Below are 23,841 nucleotides of genomic sequence, written 5' to 3' on the forward strand. Positions count from 1 at the left end.
ACCCAGACAGAGAAAGCTGTATGGGGTCCATATAGATTTATAGAGAAAAAATAACTCATGGAATATTCTGTATAATGCCCCTGTATTTGACCTGGGGAGTGGAGGAGAAGACAGCTCGGGGAGAACAGTGGTGCCCATCTCTCTTGTGCTTACTTTCATGTGTGGTTTGAACTTACTCCACATGGTTATTCCCACAGGTGGTAGCCAGTTTACTTGCCAGGTGGGCATCTGCACAGGTAACAGTTGCCGCCTCAGGCTTGGGGTAAGGTCTTGGTTGCACTAAAAAGTCACAGGCCCTCTTGCTTCGCTTCTCTGGTACAGGGAGAAGGTTGTTTTGGTTTTTTCCCCTGTCCAAGTTAGCCAGTAGTTTACCACATAAGCGACCCAGGAATATCTCCTGTTTTGAGGTTAGAGAAAAATAAAAATGCTGACCTGTTGACATATGGTAGCTGTTCATCCCAGATCGGTCTCCAATAAGAATGGTCTAATTAGCATGGTATGTGTTCTGATATTGATTGTTTAGCTGTATGCCAGCCTCTTAAGCCTGATACAAGTGAGATGTCTGAATGCTACAAGCTCATGCTCCTTGCAGACAAATAGGCAAATCCCCTTACAGCAGACGGTGAGTGCCTGAAGTCCCACTGCCCTTCCTCATATCCTGCCTAGGTGTTCCATAGCAAGAAATACTGGAGATCACCTGTGGTTTACTCATTTGTAAGGGAGAATTCCAGCAGAGAAAATAGGAGGCACTCTCTGTTACAGTATGAAAAAGATTACTTTATACTTGCTTTTTTGACTGTTTTTTGGGTGGTCTTAGCCATGCCACTGGCATGTGCAGACAGAGGAATATTTGCTAGTGCTTGTTCACCTCAGAACTTTTTGTTCTCAGGAAAGGTGCACACAGGATTTTTGTGGATTATCAAGACACCATTAGAGAAGAAGGCAGCCAGCATCTTGTCTCAGTTAAGGCTCTCCCCTTTCATTAATAGCTTTTGCTCTGTGTATTGTCAGGTGAGCAAGCAGATCCCTGCAAGTTCCAGGCCTGCAACGAGTTCTCTGAGTGCTTGGTGAATCGCTGGAGTGGGGAAGCTGAGTGTGTCTGCAACCCTGGCTACCTCAGCATCGATGGGCTGCCCTGCAACAGCATCTGTGACCTGCAGCCAAACTTCTGCCTGAACGACGGCAAGTGTGACATCAGCCCTGGGCAAGGGGCCATCTGCAGGTAGGGCACCCTGCTGCTGGAACTTGTGCTTCCTGGATGAAAACTCCCATTGTCCCCTCTCTGTTGTAGCATTCCATAGGATTTGTCCAAAATTCTGTGCAGTATTGTGTAGCAAGTGAGTAGATTGTGATACTCATTCATGTTGTGCTGCTCAGTGCAAGTCGCAGTACTAACACTAGTTTTCCTATGTATATATCAGAAATGAGACAGTAACAAATTAATAGAACAGAAGCATCAGAAAATAAAACTAACAAGGGATAGAGGTTGTAATGGAACACACTCAGTCGTTCAAATCACTTTTATTGGCCTTTGGGGAGACAATTCACCTCCAGAGGTTTTCTCAAGTAGCAAAGTGTTTGATGGTGTCATGTCACCTATGAGAGTTAATTCCATAACAGAAATTTATATCTGAACATCACATTGATAGTGCATAAATACATTAAATATACTGCTTTTGGTCTGGAAAAAAGCATAAAAGTAAATCATTGTACATTTGGGAAAAATCATGTGGATTCATAAAAGAATGAAGGAACAGGCCCCAGATATTTGCTTAAAAAGAGATACAGGATTGCTGTATTTTGCAGGTAATCAACAAGACTTTGTGCAAGATGCAGACAAATTGGTGATGCCCCTGACACAGCACTTTACTTTTTACTTTTCAAATAATGAAATAGTCTATTTTTTAAAAAATAAAATGTGCCTGTCAACAAAAATTAAGAAAACGACCACAAAAAATAGTATTACTACTAGTAGTTATGTATGTTTCTTCATGTGATTTTGTTTTTAAAGTTCACCTAGAACTTTAAAAACTTCTCTAAAGTCAATCTTAGACTGTTAACAGAAGAAATAAAAATGGTTTTAAAACTTTGAAATTGGATATTATCACAGATGCATCATACATTTAAACATTTGTGTGATAGTCTTAATGAGAAGCAGGTAAATATCTGAAACCAAGCCTGTTCCAGTTCTACCTTTGCAGTGATGATATATCATCATGCAAGGCTCATGCTCAATTAGGGCAGTTTTTCCTCAGTCTAAACACCTTCCAGTTTTAACACCTCACAAGGTACTGTAAATTTCATAAAGCACAGGTGTTTTCCCCCACAAAAGCATTACCCTTTTGCTATTTTTCCTACCTTCATTCAATTCCGTGATTGGGGTAGTTCATCCTGGAGAAGAGGAGGCTCCTGGGAGACCCTTTCTGTGGCCTTTCCATACTTAAAGGGGGCTTGAAAGAAAGGTGAGAACAAACCCTTTGGCAGGATCTATTGTGACAGGGCAAGGCCTAATGGTTTTAAACTAAAAGAAGGTAGATTCAGACTAGATATAAGGAAGAAATTTTTTACAGTGGTGGTGATGGAACACTGGAAGTGTTTATCCAGATACATGGTAGATGTCTCTGGATTGGATGGGGCTCTGAGCAACCTGATCTAGTTGAAGATGTCCCTGCTCATTGCAGGGGACTAGATGGCCATTAAAGATCTCTTTTAACTCAAACTGTTACATGATTATCTACCAAAAAAGCATATCCATAATAATAACAATAATAAAGAAAATTAGTGATTGGACAATGCAAAGATATTTATTTGGGATGATTTAACTGAGGGCACATCATAGCAGGAACTTAAATACATTAACCAAAGCTTTTGCTGGTGTGTAATTTCCCTGTGTTTCTTTGTGGCAGGTGCCGTGTGGGAGAGAACTGGTGGTACAGAGGGGAGCACTGTGAGGAATACGTGTCTGAGCCACTGGTTGTGGGTATTGCCATTGCTTCTGTGGCAGGATTTCTTCTTGTGGCATCTGCTGTCATCTTCTTCTTGGCCAGGACCCTTCGAGATCAGTACACAAAGAGTGACACTGGGGACTCCCAGGGGTAGGTGACACCATCTAATATTTTAAACGCACTGGCTACAATAAGGATAATTCTGTCCTAAGTCTTATATCACACAGTTTGCAAGCACCAGGATGTACAGGCACCTCCAAATGCCAGGCTTCCTTAGTCTATCTGCTGCCCTGGCAGGCTGCAGAGAAGCTCACAGTGTGTTTATTGCTCCCCCAGGCAGGGTGACAGCCTCTCGTCCATTGAGAATGCAGTTAAATACAACCCCATGTATGAAAGTGACACGACTGGCTACAGCCATTATTACCGGAGATATCCGCAGCTCACGTCCTACAGTTCCACCAGTGCAGAGACATCCACAGACTACAGCAGTGAAGAGATCAGGCACATTTATGAAAACAGTGAGCTTACTAAGGAGGTAAATGACCTTGTTTTCATAGTGGCATGGGAAAGATCATGGAAACAGTAAGCTTATTCCACACTTCTAACGTCAGAGGTGGGCCCGATCTTTCCCCAGTGTCTATGCTCCATCCAGATAAACAGGTTGCAGCTGATGGAACTATTTAAAAGAAGACACAAAAGCTTGCTTTCTCTGCTTGCTTTCAGAGAAAGTTATGGTTTTGTTCTGTAATTCTGTAATGAATTTCATATAATAAAGGAGCTAATCCCTTAGGTAACTTCATGGGAGCTGGGGAGGTTTGATGTATTACTTGACACAACATTTACCTTTTAAACCCAACTCTCTCATGTAAGAGTAGTTGCACAGTGAAAAATCGGTACATCCAGACCTTTTCACTGCATGCTTTTGTTTTGGGTGTCTTCTGATTTTTTTTAAAGTTTAAGTCTTTCTATAACCTGCAAGTTAGATCCCATCTTATTTCTTCCTGTATACACAGTATCCAAGGTTTACTCTAGAAAACTAAAGGAAAGGGATTTACATCCCAGAGCTAGCTACAGATCCTTAAGAAACTGTGAGAGGTGTGAATCCAGTATGTAGCTGGCAGGCTGACTGGTAGGCAAAGTATAAAGAGAGATAAATGGTTTTGTGAAAGCTTGTTGAAATGCTACACTCTGTCAAAACCCTGGTTTTGGTTTGAAAGTGAGGTATTACTGAAGTCAAATGAAGTGCTTCACTTATTCTTTTTTATTAGAAAAATGATAGTAAAATAAATAAAATAAAGAAGAATTTTAGCATTGGAGTGCCCAATTTCAAGCTCCACTCTTTGAAATAGCAACACATAGGAGCTTTATTTCCCAAAGCCCAGAAATAAGTGATTTCACTAGCATTCTGATTTCTATTATGTACTTACAATTCTGTTTATTGTGTTCCAGGAGATTCAGGACAGAATTCGAATTATAGAGCTCTACGCTAAAGACCGCCAGTTTGCAGAGTTTGTTAGGCAGCATCAAATGTGAGTGAAATGTCTTGTCTGGATTACCAACTCCTTTGATGTTTTGTCCTATGGCCCTTATATTACTGTATTATTTTTTAAGGTTCTAGATAAGCTAGGACACTAGAGGCTAAGATTTCAACATTATTTTTGAAGAGGTTCAACCCTTTTACAGTATTTAATAATCCCAGAAGTCCCAGGGGGTAAAAAAAAAAGCAGTGAGGAGGAATCCCCGAGTTAATGAGTGTCAGAGCTCAGACATCAATTCAGGTCTGTGAAAGCACAGACAGAATCTTATTAATTCTTCTGGTGTAATTCTCATTGCCCAGTGCTTTGTTTAAAACCAGAAATTTTAAAAAGCCAAAACAAAAATGCTGATTTGTGTTGAGTTCTCGGGATTTGGCAACTGACCAGCACTGTGCAGTTGGTACAGTCCTGTCTGGTATGGTGGGCACCAGCTGTAGCAGAAACTTTACAATTCCAAACAATTAATCAATCTGAGCAGTGTGCTTTGATGAAAGCCAAGCACAAGGAAGGTCCTCAAAGACTGAATTGTTAGCATGAACTGTATTCCTGCTGTAGGAAGCAGCAAACCACAACTTGCTGGGTCACTTTGAACAATACTGGAGTACAGTTCCTTGACTTCCTATTAAAAATATATACAGTAGCCAAATCTCATGTTCCCAGATCTTCAGCAATATTTTTTTTTAATTAAAAGGAACAGCAGTTCCCATTTTTCCCTGTCAGTTGGTCATTTTTTCATCTTGAAAAGGATCAGCATCTAGATTTTCCACAGCTGGAAAGCAGTAAGGGCTGCCTTGTATAAGCCTTGAATCCAATGTTTGAAAGAGCTGAACCTAACCGCTGCTTTTCTGTTTTTCATTTTAGGAAGCTGCTTTAAGAAAAAAAGAAATTGATAGAATACACATGGGAGATAAATGCTACCTTGCTGCCCCAGCAACGGGCTCAGATGTAACTGCAAAGTTACTCATAGACTTAACATTGCATGGATGGATACAGATGTTTTCTACATGAATGGCTAAAACGTACAGATATCTGTTTGTCTCTGGCTTTTCCATGTAAACTAACACTTTTAAGAGGTAATCAGAAGTGGCAGAGGTTATGAAAGTTCATTTTTCTTTAACTTCAAAATGGACATTGAAAAATTTTGTATACTAAAGCAAAAAAAAAAAAATCTCCTCGGATAAGACAAGATACATGCACAACCAAAATAAAATGCTTATTGAAATCCCTGCCTGGCATTTTATCCCCTCACAGGAGCCTCCAGTGGAAATTCTATGGGTATAAAACACTAGCAGAAGGAAATATTTGATTTGCAAAGGAATGAGTTGTAGGGGAGAACTATTGTGCTAGAGTTATGTTAGCATTATTTTAAAGCATTCACAAACGAAACCTCACTGGAAAAGCTTTTCTTCTGTACAGATGCCTGATGTACATTTTGCTAGCTGGCATTAGCAAAGCAGAGGATAGCACTGAGCCTGCAGCCCCCTGAGGGCTCTCCCTGGGATACAGGGAGCCTTGGCAGGCAGGACAGTGCTTCTGCAGCACACTGCAGTGTCTTTAAAGCCAGGATGGGTGGTTCTCCAGCTCATTCTGGCAGACACACAAGCTGGGGCACAAGAAGGGCTTCTATTGTACAAATGTTCTGTGAAGCTTAAGTGGCTAACATTGATTTTTACTTTTTTTTTTTGTATGTAGACATTTTGTTTCATATTTTGTAAGTTAATTGCATTATTTATCTGTTGTGTGTTTCCTTCCCAGCTTGTTTTCATAAATGGATTTAGTTGTTGAGATAGAAAGATGACTAGTTTTAATAATGAAATACTAAACTGGCATTTGTGCCCATTCATTTATATCTATATTATATTTAGTGTTTACTCAGTGTTGAATTCAGCCAACTAATATTTAAATTACTGAACCGGGCAGTAGCCTGCCATGAGCTCCCTTTCAAAATCAGGTACTTAAGTCCATGCACATTTGGTAGATGTCAGCACTTTCCTGTGGGGAAGGGAAAAATTGAATTATTCTTAGTTTTTTGGAAATCAGCATAGAATCCCTTAAATGGAAGAAGCCTAAAGCATTTTGAAATAGCTGAATTGAGAGGGGGACTTTCAAGTAAAGAAATGGAATTTTATCTTCAAGTGATGAAGAGAGTTCTGACTATATGTTAAGCTGTGTTGGGGCTCTGTTCAGTCCCCCAAGGTCTCTTGTTTAAGTCATTAACACAGGTCTCAGGGTTAGGGCACCAATTACAATCACATTAGCTTGTGCTAGCAAAAAAGGCCAAGTGATTTATTTCTTAAACATCTGTAGTTCTCGGCCCCCATGTGCCAACAGTCACCTGATACTTTCCAGAGTTAAGTGACAGTGAGAATTACTTGGTTTTCTTTAGGCAGCTTAGCCAAACAACAGGATATTTCAATGCAATTTTTCTCTGTGTCCTGGAGAACCTCACTGGATCACTTGTGTAGTACCTTCTTGCCTTGAGTGGCAGGGGATGGGTATCAGAGCCACACATCTGTCAGAGAAATGCTTATATAAACCACTGAAAGCCAAATAATGCCAGACAGCAGGAAATGCTATGGTGCTGCTGAACACTGTGAGCAGAAGTTGTGAGACAGAGTTCTGCTGGCAGGCCCAGGGACTGTCAGAGCCTGAGGCACAGCCCACTCCTCGTGGCCCTGAGCATCCCATAATGCCAGGGCTTGTGATCAGAGCAGAGAATTCCTGGGCTCAGGGTGGGCAGCAGCCTGGGACTTGTTTCTGTGCAGCTCGGCTGCCAGCCTGGGAGATTTGGTGCTGCTCCTGCTGGGGTCACAGAGGTTTTCCAGGTGTTCTGCTGAGATGAGGCTTGGTTACACTGAGTGTGAGGTGTTTCAGTGAATATACAGTGATATTTTCTTTGTGTGTGTGTATACATATGAACATGATGGTATGTTTTCACTACAATAAAATATTATTTCCAAAATATCTTTTCTATAACATTCATGTAGAGACTATGAGTTTGACATGGAGAAGGTATCTTAGCTATGAGTATTTGTGTGTGTGTAAGATCAGAAATTAGAGTTGGCTAAGTTGTTAAACTCCTTTGCTAACAAAAGTGCCAAATAGAGTTCATTAACACTTGCAAGGTTACACACTGAAAATTCATGCTGGAAAGAACCTACCTGGGTGCTTTGCTTTCAGTTAAACTCTTTTGAAGATGTTTTATCTCTAATCAAAAAGCCAAGAACTTAATGAATAATTGACTTTCTTTGATACTTTCCTAATCCAAGGCAAAGATAAAGAATTCTAAATATCCTAACAAAGCAAACAAAAAAAACCCACCCCAAAACAACAAAAAAGCCAAGCACAACCCAACCAGCTCTGTGTACAAGTCTATCAATCTATTATCAGTTAGCATGCACTTTTTCACAAGATAAAAGTAATGACTTGAACGACTTGGCTTAATTTAAGAGCATGGAAAAAAGCAGGTATTGTTTGCTAAATGCTGACAGGCTATCAGCATCTGTGGCTCCCCTGAAGGCTGAAAACACGGGAGAAAATGAGGTCCCCCAGGATGCTGCCAGCTGCCCCTTTAACAGAGGATCTCAAACACACAGAGCCCAGGCTGGATCTCTCAAGGCCTCATTTTCAAACCTCAAGGCACTAATCCACAGTGGCAGAATTCTACCAGGGCCAGAAATTCTAAGGAAAACAAGTGTTCAGAGCTGCAAGTCTAGCACACAAGCCTGGCAGGAATTGTGTGTTTGTCCTGTATTTGCTTTCTCACATAGCGAAGAGCCTTTCCCAGCAAGAAGCTAAAAGATATCAAGTGACTGAGTCTCTATTCCATGAAGCCCCAGACTGTGAGATTCCTCTACTGCTGGATAACAGTTTAGTTCCTGAAAAAAGGGCTTTTCTAGGTTCCCAGAGACAGCTGAAACTACACATTTCTCCTATCTCCTCCAAACCAAGGAAGTGCATGAATAAACTTTTTAGGTTTTAAGAACTTACAGCTTAAATGTTAGAATGAAAAAAGTCTTTAATAATCAAGACTTTCATTACCATTTCTCATCAGGCTTGCTGGAATTGGTCCGTTTTCTAAAGGGTTGCAGGAGTATGAGAGGACTGTGAGCCCTCTGCCCCATGGATTCTGTGAAGAGAGGCACACAAAGGTGCTAGAGCTCCAGCACAGGGACAGTCATCTCACCCTATAAAACACAAAACAAAAATATTCACCAATTCCAATTCATTTGTCTATCTGTAAGCATTTTAGGACAGACACAGACTGACTCTATACAGCATAGGAAATGGGTCAGGGCATTGTTGCTGTTTTAAATATTAGTAAAAAACTCACAGGGCTTTTGTGGTGTTTGGTTTATTTGAAGAGCACCACAACACCAACAGTGTTTCTGTCTTATCCTTCTGCTACTTGATCCTGTTTGGGAACAGATGCATCATCTTCTATATTACATTGATCCATTTGCTTTGGTTTTGCAGCTGGAAAAAAATTCCAAAGCTATTCCTGTGCCAGTTTTTTTTTAATTTGTCAGACCAAGTGGGAAAATTTTGGTTTTGCCATATTTACCACTAATTAGCTCTCCTACTCCAGATTATTAATGACCCCCAGGAATTTTTGCTGAGTTCCTGTCCTCTTGGACTCCTGTTTGTGCTGCTACTCACCATCATTGCTGGGTTACCCACCACACTGAGCAGTGCAGGCAGCTCTGCCTGGGGGATGGCAGCAGCTTGCAGGACTAAAATTGTCATCTTTCCTGAGGTGCTACAGCTGATCTGAGCCTGTTCTTTTAGTTTTCCTGTGTTTCCAGTTAAACACAAAAGTAGATTTCACCTCTTAGTTGTTTCAGGATGAGATGAGAAATACTCTCAATACAAGAATTTTGTGAGACAGATGCCAATTTATATTTTTTAAAAGTCAGTTCTACCATCAGCATATCCAAGGACTTTGTTTCTCTACTAAATATATAAGTAAATTACACTTAAAGCCTGACCTTTTAGAAGGGGACACTGCCCCAGCTCTCATTTATACAACTAAACCAACAAAATAGGACTATCTATCTTGAATCATTGGAGGTTTAAATGTTGTTCAAAATCTATTAAGCACAAATTAGAGTTGGTGTAGTTAGGCTTGCAGTTGCATATCCACAGCTGATTATCAGATGGGGAAACCATGTCTTTCTGGAAAGAATGACATAGCTTGAACAGAAATTAGAAAGGGAGCAATAAAGGATATGTCCAGACATCAAAACTTTATGTAGTAGCACAGGCTTGGGGCTGGATAAAAGAGCAAGTGAAGACGTAGATTTTCAGAGGTGAGCTTACAAGCAATCTGAAGTGGGGAAATATTTCCATTTTGAGGACATCCACTCAGCCCCACCTAAAGATTACACAGTGATTGTGTGGGATCTTGTCCCAGAAAGGGAGGGGGATGCAAAGCACTCGCAGCAGCAGCAGAGGACTCCTCTCCTGCCATGACCTACAGGTGACTGACTGCCCTTTACTCTTTGTACATCCCATCATCTGCTCAGCAAGGCAGTGGCTTTTCTTCCCATCCCAGGTTTCTCATGGAAAGATCAGAATGTTTTGGTCCAAAAGAATGCTTTATACAGCCCTCCAGTAAACCAGAGACTACTACGCAGCTTTTTCTTTTTCCTTTTTTATCCTTTATTATTTAAAGCTTTGATTAAAAAATTAAACTAAAACAACCAGAAACAACAACGACAATGACGACAAAAGTCAACAAAACCTCCCCACACTTTGAGTGTTTGCTTAACATGTGTGCTATACAAACTCCTTAGTCATGGAGGCAAACCCACAGCCATGATGGGAAGGCAGTGTGGTCTACAGAACTCTTTCACATGGAATTCTCACTTTGCTCTTCTTCCCACCACAGCAACATTTACAAAGTCAGCACATGAATATTTGTTAAAAAAACCCATCAAGTTTCAAAAACAATCCCACACTGAAATGTCCTCCCAGGGCTGGCAGGGAATGTGAATGGGAGCCTCACAAACACAGAGACTGAGCCTAAAACCTTTAGCATTGCACACATAGCTCCTGATGGGACATGCCCAATGCACCATTGAATACACCAAGCTAAGAAAAGCAGAAGCAGTGGGTATGTGACTTCAGAGTAAGGTGGATGGTAAATGCTTTGGGGTTATCTCTAAGAACGCTGATGGACATTTTTCAAAGAACAAAGCACATGAGAGCTTTTCACTTATCTGCCAAGAAAAGAAAGGAAATAAAACTCCTGGTAAGGTGTTCAAAGCAGAGAACCAGTCCACAGTTTGCAGGCAGACCAAACCAGTTTCTAAAATCATTTAGCCTGGAAAGATGGAATAAAGTCATGTCAGGAAAAATAGAGTAAACAAAGAGGTTATATTTTAAAGGTTTTTTCCCTATATAAGGAAGAGGAGAAATATCCCACAACCATTATGATTTGATAAAACTTCTAGTCAAGTCAAGTTTTTATGCAATTATCCTTAATATTGCTTTGCAAAGGGGAGGGCAGAACTCTGAGAATTTTGCCCAGTCAGGCCCTGTTCAGCCTGCTCTACACACAGAGATGAGCGGGGAGGATGAAGCATGCTGTGTGCATCTGTCCTTGGAGGTTACATGGAAAATTTTACTTCTGAAATATTTGTAAGGGATGTGCATGACCCAGTAGAGCAGAGGGTCTGCAGCTTCACTGCTCAGTACCTATTCAAGAGCTGCCTTTTATCAGGTGCTCTCAGCTGCCTGTGAACAAACCTGTGAACTGTGCACTGTTCCTCTGCAGATGGAGCACTGCAGCACCCCTTGTCATCATATAAAAAACCTGATTAACTGTGGTGACCTACTGGTCAGAATTGTTTCAGAAATGTTTCAGAAGCACTTAAACTTCCCACTCTTTAATTACTAGTATGCAAAAACCAGGTGATTTTATAACAGGAGAAACTTGGTCATGGGGGAAAAACCCTGCAACCCAAGAAAAATAGGAGAGCTTTTCAGCCCTGTAATATAGAAAACCAAAGAGGAGAATTCTCCAACACTCATGTGAACCTCTCATGAACATTTCTTAAACCACCTCTAGGTAACTAAGCCTCCTGACATACAATGGTTGTGCCCTGTCCCCATTCTGCTCTGGAGAAAGGGAAATCTCAAATTTAGCAAATATCAGTCATCAGTCATCATTCCAGGACCAAATCTGAAAATCAGAAGTATTTATCCAGCTTTAAATGAAAGATCATGCAAAATCCTACAGAAAATTAATGCTGAAAAACAGAACTGGTACAGCAAAATGCCATTACTTTGGCTGCACTTTATAAGACCATCAGCTGTCTCAGGCATCTGGGATTATTTGATCATTTCAGGACATCTGCTGATCTCCAGGGTGCTTGCCTCAAAACCCTGCCACTCTGAGCTTTCTTCCCTCTAGTTAGTATCAAAGAGAAAGGCCTAATCAAAACTTGGTTCAAATTAAAGAAGCAGCCCAGCCCAGTAGCAGCAGCAATACTAACTGCTCTACATCCATATCAATTGGATCCCACTTTGGAGTGCTTTTAAGGCTGGGAGGAAGGAGCAAAAGAAGGGGAGAAAAACAGAGAAAAGATAAAGCTACAGTCTGAGTCATCAACAACAGCTTAGATACAATTCTATGTGAAACTTTAGAAATGGAAAGAAGTCTCATCCACCTGTGTTTATAGGGTCTTTGCAAGGGCAGGACAAAGAACTGACACCAGCCTACTCTAGTTAAAAGATTTTTGGCTGATTCCAACTGATTACATCTCATTTGGAGCTGTTTTCAAAATAAGTTATGGACAAACAGGGTTCTCCTGAGCAAGGAGACCAAAGCAGCTCCAGCCTACCAAGCAAGTGTCAGCTCAATAAAGCTGCCATAAAACATGCAGACCACAAAAAGATATCACACTAAGAGGGAAGATTGCCAGCCTAGCTTGGGTTCAGGGCAGAGGTCTAAAGATCCCGTGCAGGGTAGCACAGACTGAAGTTCAGTGAAGGCCAACTTGCCCTCTTGGGTAAGCTATTCCACATGGGCTGTAAGGTTGCTCAGGTTGCTGCCAGACTAGGGGACCTCACAGAACACACAAGTGATGGTTTGATCAGTGCTGATCTGCTGCCCTGATCAGCAACTGAGCTCTGGAAAAGCAGGTTGGCTGCAGCTGGCAATTGCTGGCCTGGAAAGGCTCATGCTGTGGGGCAGCCACATCACTCTGGTCATTTCACCTGCACTGATGGAGCTGTCCTCTCAGCAAGGCCCCTATCCACACCTTCCCACAGGTAGGGAGGCCAAGCTCCCTCCCCAGAGATGGCAGGGCAGTTCAACTTGGCCAAGAAAGGTGTCCTGGCTTTGGTGGGTGCTCACATCTGGCACACACAGCACTGTACTGGTTCTCCAGATGGCACAGGCTGGAAGGGTGCTGGGCACTGGGCACTGCCAAGGGTGGAAACACTGCAGCTGTCAAACAGACATTTTCCAGGGTCTCCTGAGCAGACAGAACCACAAAAACAAAACTGTTCCCTGGTTTCAGGATCTGACAGTTCACCTCATAGCTTATTATGGAAAGTGGTTTTCATGACTGACTCTGCAGAAAACATCAACTACTGGTACAGCCTTTACTTCTTAAGGGAAGACCGAATAAATGCAGTCCTATTCCAAGTCAGCATAAGGTTTGACATTTTACTTACTTTGAAATTATTTCTTTAAATCATGCTGGAAATCTTACGCCTATCACTTTTAAAAAGCAACCTGTTAACTCAGATATTGACACATTACTGAGAAATTTATCACAAGGTGTTTCTAGAGGCACTGTGTTGTAGTCAGAGTGCTTTGTGCAGAAAGTTGGCTGAACATCACCCTGAACATTTACTAGGCTGAAGAATATCCAGCCATTGAACAAACCCCTGAGAGTTGTCTCAGAATTGATCATGACCCAGTCTTGAAAAATTCTGATCTAGGTAAACTCCTTCAACACTAATCCTTTCCTCCACAGCTCCCTCCAAAACTGCCATCTACCCACACAACGACCAAGGTCCAATCTTTATCTTCAATAAGTTCTGCTCCCAGAACCTCAGAGCAGTCTCATCCCAGTCTAGTAGGTCCTTCCCAGCAGTGACAGTAAGCACCACTGCTCACAGTAAAACATTTTTGGTAGTAATAATTGGCTATTATCCACCCAAACATGTATCACACCCCAAGTTATCATGCTTATCTGCAGTTTGCCTCTCTGCTGAGCTGCTGGTGACAGTCCATAGCCACAGGAGACTGCAATGATATGACCATTTCACATAAACCACCAAATCACTATCCAAGGAAAATTGATTTTCTAGTTGGCACTGAGTCACACAAAACCCCATGTACTCAAAGTTACACTTCATCTGAACATTTCCCACATAAATAAGCATGGATGTTAATAAAAGGGAGAAGTCAGCACTAAAAGGTGTTGAAAATTATTTTAAGAATAATGAATTCTTTGGGGATTAACAGTAGCATATGGTACCTTTCACCTCCAATTTACTGGTACAAATCCAGCTAGAGCAGCATGGATAAAAACCTTTACCATCTGGTGACTTATTGCTTTATGAGAAATAAGCAAAATCCACCACCATAACTGGAAGCCTTGTTGGCTTTCTCAGCAGACAGATCAAAGAGGGGTAGAACACTCTTCTCCCCCTTCAGTATAACCGGTCTATTTACCTGAGAAATGAGGACAGCTGAATGCCAAATAATGCTCCAATCCAATACCAGAAATTAAAATATGACCATACTTTATTCCCTTTATTAGGGAACAGGAGGATTTATGGTTTTCAACCCAAAACCTCATCTATTTCTTTCATCCATCACAATCCCCCAAAGCAGTAGGTGAAACAATATTCTCCTTTTCTAAAAGCTTTATCTAGCTTCTTAAATCATTGCTGCTATGGCAGTGCTACTTTACCATGATTCACATTTAGTAGCTCTCATATCACCCATAACAAGGAAGCCTGAAGTAATCACCTTCCATGTCTTCATGAGTTCTTTTGAACATTATGCTTTTTTATTCAAGAGTACCATCCAAGTATGAGTTACCTGGTTTGTTTATAAATTTTCTCTCTCATACTCCAATTTCTCCCCAAGAGTTAGAAAGGTTTTTTCCTAAAAAAATATTATCATTAATATTTTAGGAAACATGCAAGCAGTTACTATCAGTTTTTAAATTAATAGCAACAGGTACACAGATGTCCTCTGAATTTCCTGCTAATTTATCACATGGAAATGTGGAAATCCCTTTATACATAGCAGAAGTTACTACCTATTTAATACATCTAATCTTTCTTAGTGGCATATGGGAGCTTCTCTGAATAACTTGAAACTGGGATAGTCAGAAGATAATTTCCTTGCCTTCTTTAAAGCTTTATTTTTATCCCAGAGCAAGAAGTGTGTTTTTGGCTAAGGCTGAGTGCAGCTACTTTCCCATCATGTAAGGACCAGGAACACAAATCCCATCAGAGAAATCCCTTAAGTTTCCTTGGCAAATCTGCACCTGTTGTTTTGCAGCCTCTTAATAAAAACCCCCAATAAGGGTTCTTATTTCATTACCCCATGTACACTTTAAATACTAGTGATCAAAGGCATGACAGTGCAAACTGGAGACTTTCTGTTCTCTCTCCTTTGCCTGTTTTATCAGGATGATTAACACATGCCAAGTAAGACAAGGCTAGAAATAACTAAAAGGGATTGAGATCTGCCAGAAACACCATCTTAGAAATCATATTATGTCTTTTCATACTCCAGCCACACCAGCTCCCTGCTCTGACCACCTGTGTCTGGATACACTGTCTGGCAGGGCTCCCCAGGGAACATTTTCATGCATCTGCTAAACTTTTCCAGGTATCTTTGGGCTCTCATCCTTAATCTGAGAAAAATAATATTAAAATAAAGCATCAGTAACTACTCAATCACCAAATATTTGGAGCCAAAAGTAGCCCTGTACAATAGAGAACAGTCTGCATCACTTCAAAGTGACCAAACTCCAGGCTGCAGTTTAAACACAGTGGTCTCTGCAATGACTTCTCCCTTCCAGGTCTAGCATGCTGAACCACAGTGGAATTCCTGGCTGAAGGAATGTGCAAAGTTTCAAGGGGTACTCTTCTGAAAATAAAGTGCAATGCATGAGGAGTTAACCAAGAATTTCAAGGGCCAGAAAGTGCAGGGGCCCAGATGCCAGCCCACACCTGCATGGCCTGCTAGAAAAGCACCTCAGTTTAGGATTTTCTTGACACTTGTCCATTAAGATTTCAATCCACAGCCCTTGTCCTTCAGATTCTTTTATGTATTTATGGCACAGACAAAAGGAAAGAATACCTAATTTGAGCCTTGCTTTCAGATAGTCCTGACAAGTTTCCTGTCTCTCATCAATAATGATCTGAATATTTTAGACTTGAGGAGAAACTGAACCTTTCTTTAGTGTCACATCTTCTTTAAACAGAGTCATAGAGCATGGCTGTATGAATGGCAATATAAGTTTGATAGCATTATTTGTTATTGAATGTCTATTAATCAAAACAAATAGCTTCTTTAAGGCTTTCTGTCAGCTGGTGCACTGCTCTAGCAGGTTTTCCAGGAGAAAAACGACAACAATAACATAAATACAAAACCAGAATGAAAAAGCAACCACTTGACACAGGTTTAAATACAATGACAAGCTGGCTGAAACTAGATGGAGTACTAGAAAAGAAATAGAGGGGCAAAGTTTGCTTTGAAATGGACCACAAAACTTCAACACAAGCTTGTGCTCTTTTAACAAAAGGCAAACCAGAAGGACAGGGGGTACCAGAGACTCACTGCCATCCCCACAAAACCAGCTCAAACCAGAGTACATTGGCATTTGCAAGGCAAACCAGGTGTCTTATTGGATACTGTGTAAAACCAGAGCAAAGATCCCAAGAGGTCTGGTAAGGTGTCCAATTCACAGAGTCTAAGCCAGCAGTGGCTTCCCACAATTTGCAGCTCCTCTGGGACCAAGCTTTCCAAAAGCCAGAGAAATTAATTCATGATTTGTGCCTCTGCACATTGCAAAGACTTCTGCAGTGAACTCTCAGAAGCCTTGGGGTCCATGTTGGAGCACACATCATCACAGCCATGGATGCAATAACATTCTTCTGGCTGAGCCTAAACCCAGTGTGCACACCTTGGTGCTAGAGTCACTTTTGGATTTACATTTGCAGTAATATATAAGGAAAACGGCCTCTAACTTTGTAATCAGCAAGCTTCCTCACTGTCAGGACTCAGCCTATGGAACCTGCTGAGTCTGCTATGCCTTGTTAAATCTTTTAGCTCAGTGTCCAAGTGAATAAATAAATAAGTAAAATAAAATATCAAATGCAGATTTTTTTTTAAAAAATGACACCAACTTCAATGTTATTAGATCTACCAGAAAACACTCAGAGAAAAAAGAGGTGTGTGCTAAAATCTTATTCTCAATTTCTTACCATTTTCTGCACCCCAGTTTCTCTTTCAGTTTCTGATTTTTTGCTCCTTTAATTTTCTTAACGTCTCCCACTTCTTAGCTGCATTTCTTATAGTATGGGTAAAATCTAGTATAATATTTAATTTTCTCCTGTCATAAAGTGAGACTTGAAGGTGTGTTGCACACTGAATGGTTTCTGATTTTCTCATGTGCCACAACTTTAAACAGTATTTTGTATCCCCTTATATCCAGATGCCTTTCCTTGATCAGATTGTTATGCCCCAATATTGCTATTATCACAAGGTAATAATTGAAAATAAGTACTGAAATGTGTCTGTCTTGCTATTCACCAGCAATAAAACAAGCTGTCTGAGACTGGAGGACTTTGCATACAAGGACATTTAACAAGATCCTGTGACCTGACAATGAACTTAAAAGAACTGGACAGCAAATGAGAAATACGCAGGCATTTAAACACACAGTGGCTCTGGAGGGGTTGCATGGATTCTGGACTCCAACTTGGAGTCCTCAAACCTAAATACTATTCTCCCAACTTCCTGAAATGGGACAACTGAGCTTCACTTCCAAAAGGGAAATGTGATGGGCACCCTTGAAGGCATCTGACAGCAATGCCTTTGAGCATGGGCATGTATGTGGACTTCATCCTTGTCCTCATTTATACCCCTGACTGACCTGAGCACACCAAACTGACGTGCTGCTTTACTGCTTCAGTCATCACCATCTCTCCTCATCTGCCTTTGGCAATTCTGCTCCACATTCTGCACATGGCTGCTGTGACATAGCTGAGCCTCAGGGTACAGAAACACTTACATGAGACTGGGTTTACTTAGCATAAAAATCAGCATATCTGTGTAATACCCATTAAAAAATCATAACTTTGTACACACCCAGAGCTATCCCAGCCAGAAAGTGTGCATTGTCCTGTTGGAGAATTTTGCTCAGACATGGCTTGAAGGAAAGAGGACATTAAAAGATACAGCTGATGGAAAAGTAAAAGGCAGCTGTAAGCAGCAATTCTCAAGCCTGTTTCCCAGGCATGTTTCTGTAAACTGCAAGAGTTCTCAAGCCTGTCTTCAATAACTAGTAAATACCTTGTCCTTGGATAAAGTACGGGAAAGCAAAGTGACAAACATGGAGGTCTTGAGAATCTTTCATATCAGGGTGAGAACACAAATCTTGGTTTCAATAACAAACCACAGGTATTAAAAACAAAAGGAGGGGTTAATGTGTAATCTGTGACCAATGATGAGCTAGGGTTTTGCAATATGTATGAACTTAATTAACACCATGATAAAAATGTGCATGGTTGATCAATAAATCAGAGTTCGATGCTGATCAAAGGATGGGTCGTCTCCCTTCACTTCAATATGTCCTGTTCTCTGAAACAAAGATGGAAACCAGTGCCAAAGGGAACAAAGCTCTGGAAAGTTAATGCATGCACATTCTGCTAGAAGTTTTCTCACATTCTCATTACTCACATTCTTAGCTCTGTTAGATCCTAAGGGGGCTTCTTCCCTCAAAAATTGTGAATTTCACAAACTGTTCACAAAGAAAATATGTTTTGATCCATCTTTTGTCAGCTCCTGGATCCTGACAAAAGTTTCACTTTTTATTTTTTCCAGACATTCTGTAATGGTTTTAATACAATGTGGTCAAAAACAATCTTGGATTCTTCCTCTGTAAAGATATCACACTTGTGACACTGACCACAGCATTTTTTGTATGTGTCTCATCTCCAGCCTGTGCCTGCTATTTCTTTCTTTGTAATACCTATAGAATCTGATCCCTCTCTTTAGCCTGATATTTTTTCTTTCAGCCCCCATCACCACTGCCCTTTCTATGCTCATCACATTTCCTCACAGCTATTCAGTGTAGCACTGTTTAGACACCCTAAGCAGGAGCTTCTATTACACTTTCTTCACTGATCAGTCATCCTCACAAGCCTGGGAGCTCTACCAGGACTCATCCTCTGCCTCCAGGAACCTACTGGAACATTCTCATACCCTGTACTGCTTTACTGTGCTGTCATCCATCCCATTTAGTGCCACCACCCTTTGCTGTCCCACTCTCTGTACCACCTCCAATAGAAAACTCTTGTCCACAGGAAAAAAAACTTTTTCCAATGGAAAACTCTTGTCCAAATCTCTCTGTGGAGATTTCCCCGTCTTCCTTTTTGAAACACTTTTAATGATTGGGGTGACTGGGCTGATTTCCCAACCCCACAGACATGGTTTCCCAGTAGGAAACTTACCCAACAGATGTATCAAATGAGCGCTGCTAATTTAAAAAAGTCCTACCAATCCCAACTTAAAAAAGTAAGAAAAGGAAATTTAACTTCCTTTTAATAACACAGAGAAGAGGATCCCATTTCCAGTTTTTTATATAGTTATAAACACACTATTCTTATAGTTTGAAATTATGTCTGGCCTTGTACATTTAGTTTACAGAATCACATTCAGTTTCCTCTGCTCTGAGCCACATTCCTTGCTGTCACAGGGTTTCTGTGTTGTTCTGGGCAAGCTTCTAAGCTACTAAATATCTGGAAATCTGGAGCACTTACTTCCTCTTCCATAGAACCAAGAGAAGTACTCAGCTTTCCCAGGTTAATGGTAGGCCAAATTATATTTATCTGTATGCCTTTTCCTCGATCTTTTAATTGTTCTCCCCTAATAATTAGACAAGGATTATATTAGCAGCTCATTTGGGTGCTGAGGAGGCCCATTAAGCATTTGAGGAAAGTTCACACAGAAGCTGTACAAATTAATTTTGGTAAAAGAGCAAAACTAAAACCCAACAAAAGCCATTAAATCTGGCCAAAAGTAAAGAGAAAAGCAAATCAGTGAAACACAGTTATACAATCTTTCATGAATCTTTATTTGTCCTGCACGTCAATCCCTAATAGTGCAGGACAAATAAAGATTCATGAAAGATTGTATAACCAGTTAAACATATATTACCTCTCCTCCAAATTACATGTAGAAAATTCTCTGCATTTACATGGTTCTCCTCATGTCTCACTAACCACAGTGTCAGGGTCTTTGCAAGCTGTCAGCTGACATAAGGAGTAACAGTTGTCTTAAATTAAAATTGCATCCTGAACTAGCAGCACGAGGGCTCATTAGAAAGAATGAAGGAGAAAACCTGGCCAAACTTCTCTTCAATTTTCATTTATCCTTTAAGGACAATCAGGAGAGCAGATGGTGTATCATTCCTGCACAGCTTCTGAGTAAAGAAAGCTGATCCATTTATTTAATAGTCTTACCTCCTGTCAGTCCTGTCTTTGGCAAATGGCATAGTGCAAGCTTTCCCCTTACTACAAGACTTCTTTCCTGACAGGCATGGAAAAATTTAAGCTTTCCTGTCAGTCAGATGAGTCCCTTTATCCCATTTGGCAACAAACCAGCAAGTCTGTAAAAATAGACTGCCATCTGACTAAGCAACTGAGAGGCTGTAGGACATGCTGGAATGCCAACCTGAATGCAGTTAATCAGCTGGTGCCTTTCCAGCAACACCTTCGGGCTGTTCACAAAGCACAGGAGACCTCTTTCAGTAGTGCACTTAACATATTTAAAGTGGGCATTTGCTTTGTGTTCTTGGGTGCGAGGATGTGTGTGTGTGGTTTTGTGGCTGTACTAAGCTTCCTGATTTTAAAGGTTTGTTAACATGAGCCTTTCTCATGAGATCTCTCTAGAAAGTCTTGTGCTATTTTCTTTTCAGCTTTTGTGCTTTGGGACAAAAGGGGAAGATAAGAGACTCAAAACCAGACATAGTTCAGAAGGATTTAGTTCAGAAGACTTGTACATAAAGGCTTGATGTAGTGCATGCAGGTTTGGCAGACAGGAATGACCATTGTTGGCTATTAGGAAGACAGCAGACAAACATGGATCAATCTTTGTGAAGTATTATTGTAAAATCAGGACCCCTGATGAAGGAAGTGATTGGCATGTGACTCCATGGAATGCTGAATTCTCACTTTATTAAAAGTACATTATATTACATTATACTATAACTATACTACATCATACTTACTTCTCACTAATTACTGAAAAACTCACGACTGTCAGCCGACAGTCCTGACACCCACATGTGGATCCAACTGGTCAATGAATCAAAACACATCACCAGAATCCAATCAAGTGAACACCTTGGATAAACAATCTTCCAAGACATTCCACCTGTTCAAAAACACAGGAGCAGCAAATGGAATAAGAATTGTTTTGATCATTCTTTTCTCTGCTTCTCTCCATTCAGACAGCATGTGAATATCACAAAGTAGTTCATGGTATCTGACAGTATCAAGAGTATTTTGGTAATATTGCAGAAAATGTTTCCATTTAAAATAAATTAAGCTCCTTCCATTCAGATCAATCACCAACACAAGCTAGAAAGAGTCAATAAAGTAACTGGAGTGAAAGACACTCCTCCTTCCTCTCAATATCTATTTCACCAGCTTAGTCTCCTGAGCAGGGTAACCTTGAATAAAGAAGTAAAATGTAAATGACTTGCTGATATCAATCTATTCTACTATTTCAGGCTGAATCATAAAATGTGATGGCTTCAAATAAATAAAATAATTCTACAGCTACGAAATGTAACAATTAATAAAAACACCTGAGAAATTTTTGAGGTATGTATACAGGCTCTACTTCGCTATCTGAAATTCACATTTTGGATCACAGGGAAACACTCACCTGCCTTTCCAACACTGCTTCTACTCCCTCACTCTCAAATGTACTCAAGCAGATAACCTACAGCACACTCTGCTGGAATTTCTAGGCTGGTACTTAACTGAGAATTTTTTCACTCATGCTTTTCCAAGTAATTTACTTTTATACCTATACAAATGATAATTACAATTAAAAGCATAATATTATTACATTGTGCCCTAGAGATGCATTACAAAAGGTACCTGCACTTCAAATTATGAGCACACTATTTTAATTAGAAGTAAGCACCAGTGTGGGACAATAGGGAAGGAAATTTCAGGGAAGAAGTCAATACCTACTGTCTTAAGGACAGGGCACAGACTAGACTGTTACATCTAGACTGCTGTCCCAAATTATTACAGAAGACTACACTTCAATGATAACTTTCAAGAAAAATTTAAATAAATGCTATGTCAAATATGAGAGGAAAAGCCAACTTGCAAGAGAAAAGTGGAGATGCAGTATTCATTTAATTATTTTTTATCATGATTATCTGCACTGAAGGGAAGAGTGGAAAGAAGAAAGTTCCTAAATTTTGCTGTTGCCCACCCCATTATTTTATTATTATTATTATTATTGTCTCAAAGACATACCATGGCACTCTACAAGACTAGGTGAGCAATTAAATCAATACATCTCCAGAAAATAACTATGCATTTAGAGTTACACAGAAAAAATTGTTAATTATAGAGCAAAATATGTGTATCTCAGTCCTCTACTGAAGTCTTTGAGGAGAGAAACACATCTCCAAGATATAACTACAATTAGGTTAGGAAAATTTGCCACTTTCTACTAAACTCCACAACAGAGAAATTCTGACTGGAAATTGTGCATCACTGACTGGTCCTGTGAATACTGTTAGAAGGCAGAGAAAGCTGTTCACCATTTTGCAAGTGGGCACAACCCATTTGTCATGTAGGAGTTTTGTTTGCTTGGTTTCTTTTTAAAAACTAAAAATAACATCTTTTTGCAAACAGATGGTAGCAACTAGTTTGACACAAACATTAAATGTAAAATTTCCCTGTTTTGCCTACTCCCTGTGTAATTTTATTGGGGCAAATGTTTCAGATCTTGCCGAGGCTATGTCCATAGATCCCAGAGCAGACAGGCAAAGTCCAAATTAACTTCCTTTTAAACATGGTGATTAGTTCTTGGTCTCAACATTTTTAAATTGGGATACCAAAAAAGATATCAAGAATCAAATTTTGCTACCTAGAACTGGAAAGCCTGTGAAGAGCAAGCATATACACTAAAAAAGAAGAGATGTATAGATCACAGCAAGAACGTGAAGTCCTCATTTCTCCAGATGATACTCTAATTTGTTAGAAGGAAGGTCAGTTTAGGATTATTGTGGTATGTACTTTCCTTTAGCTGGGGGCCTCCTGCTCCCCCAAATGCTGTTTTTCCTTTTAAGTGCAGGAAGGACTATTCATTCCAGTTGTGGAGCAGCATGCAGTCAGTCTAATTTATTGCATTTGGGCTGAAAAGGATCAAATTAACATTTAAGGTCAAAAACCCTGTAGCTGTTAAGCTAATTATAGCAGGGGTGTGTGTGGGAGGAGAGATGAGAGTTGCTGGACTTGAACAGGAGATGTAGCAAACCTGCATGAGTGGAAATGACAAGGGTTGGCTGCAATGCAAATGCTGGCATGGCAACTTGAGTTGGAGCTGTCTTCTAGACCAAAAAGACAGGAAATGTGAGCTGCTGGAACATCTTCCCAGCTCTCAGCAGCATGAGCAAAAAGAGCACATCCTATTGCCAGTTTTTCTCCCTTTTTCTCTGAGCACTTGTTTTTGGGGCATGTGCTTTCCAGTACCTATTTTTTGGGGGGTGTGTGTGTGTGCTTTCCATCATCTATGAAAGCATTCATCAGTGTGCTTTGAGAGGCAGCTCCCCAGTCCTTCCTCTTATTTAATTTCATGCCCTAAATAACTAAGCATTCTTACCACTCACCAATATCTCAATCTTTATAATCTTCAATTTCCATCTTCATGTCGTGTGGAAAATCACACTATGAAAAGCCACTGTTCACAAAAGAGACACCAAAGTCCTGCACCTTTGCTCGCATAAAGGGAGAGAAAGTTACATTGGGGTGTAACTTCATGGGGTTTTTCTCTCAAGGTTTCAGAGGCTGCAGCCTCCTTTTACCCTAAATTCCCAGTGCATATTGCCCCATTGGCTGAGGTA

General features: G+C 40.4%; 1 protein-coding gene and 1 long non-coding RNA gene across 2 annotated transcripts in view; one reads left to right on the forward strand and one right to left on the reverse strand.

Moving 5' to 3' along the window:
* IMPG2 (interphotoreceptor matrix proteoglycan 2) overlaps positions 1-7,412 on the forward strand; it is a 58,422-nt gene extending 51,010 nt beyond the window's left edge. The window contains exons 16-20 of the mRNA XM_026793543.2: positions 1,012-1,222; positions 2,907-3,095; positions 3,282-3,480; positions 4,395-4,474; positions 5,342-7,412. Of these exons, the coding sequence (XP_026649344.2) occupies positions 1,012-1,222; positions 2,907-3,095; positions 3,282-3,480; positions 4,395-4,474; positions 5,342-5,354 (692 nt within the window). The 3' untranslated portion in view covers positions 5,355-7,412. The remainder of the gene's footprint in view (positions 1-1,011; positions 1,223-2,906; positions 3,096-3,281; positions 3,481-4,394; positions 4,475-5,341) is intronic.
* Positions 2,914-20,288, reverse strand: LOC141728278 (uncharacterized). Its single transcript, XR_012579191.1, has 3 exons — positions 20,210-20,288; positions 8,522-8,667; positions 2,914-3,051 (listed from the first exon to the last, which is right to left on the reverse strand). It is a non-coding gene; the product is annotated as an uncharacterized LOC141728278 (long non-coding RNA).
* Between the last annotated feature and the right edge of the window lie 3,553 nt (positions 20,289-23,841).

This window comes from Zonotrichia albicollis, chromosome 2 (genome assembly GCF_047830755.1).
Source record: "Zonotrichia albicollis isolate bZonAlb1 chromosome 2, bZonAlb1.hap1, whole genome shotgun sequence".
In the NCBI taxonomy this organism is placed as follows: Eukaryota; Metazoa; Chordata; class Aves; order Passeriformes; family Passerellidae; genus Zonotrichia; species Zonotrichia albicollis.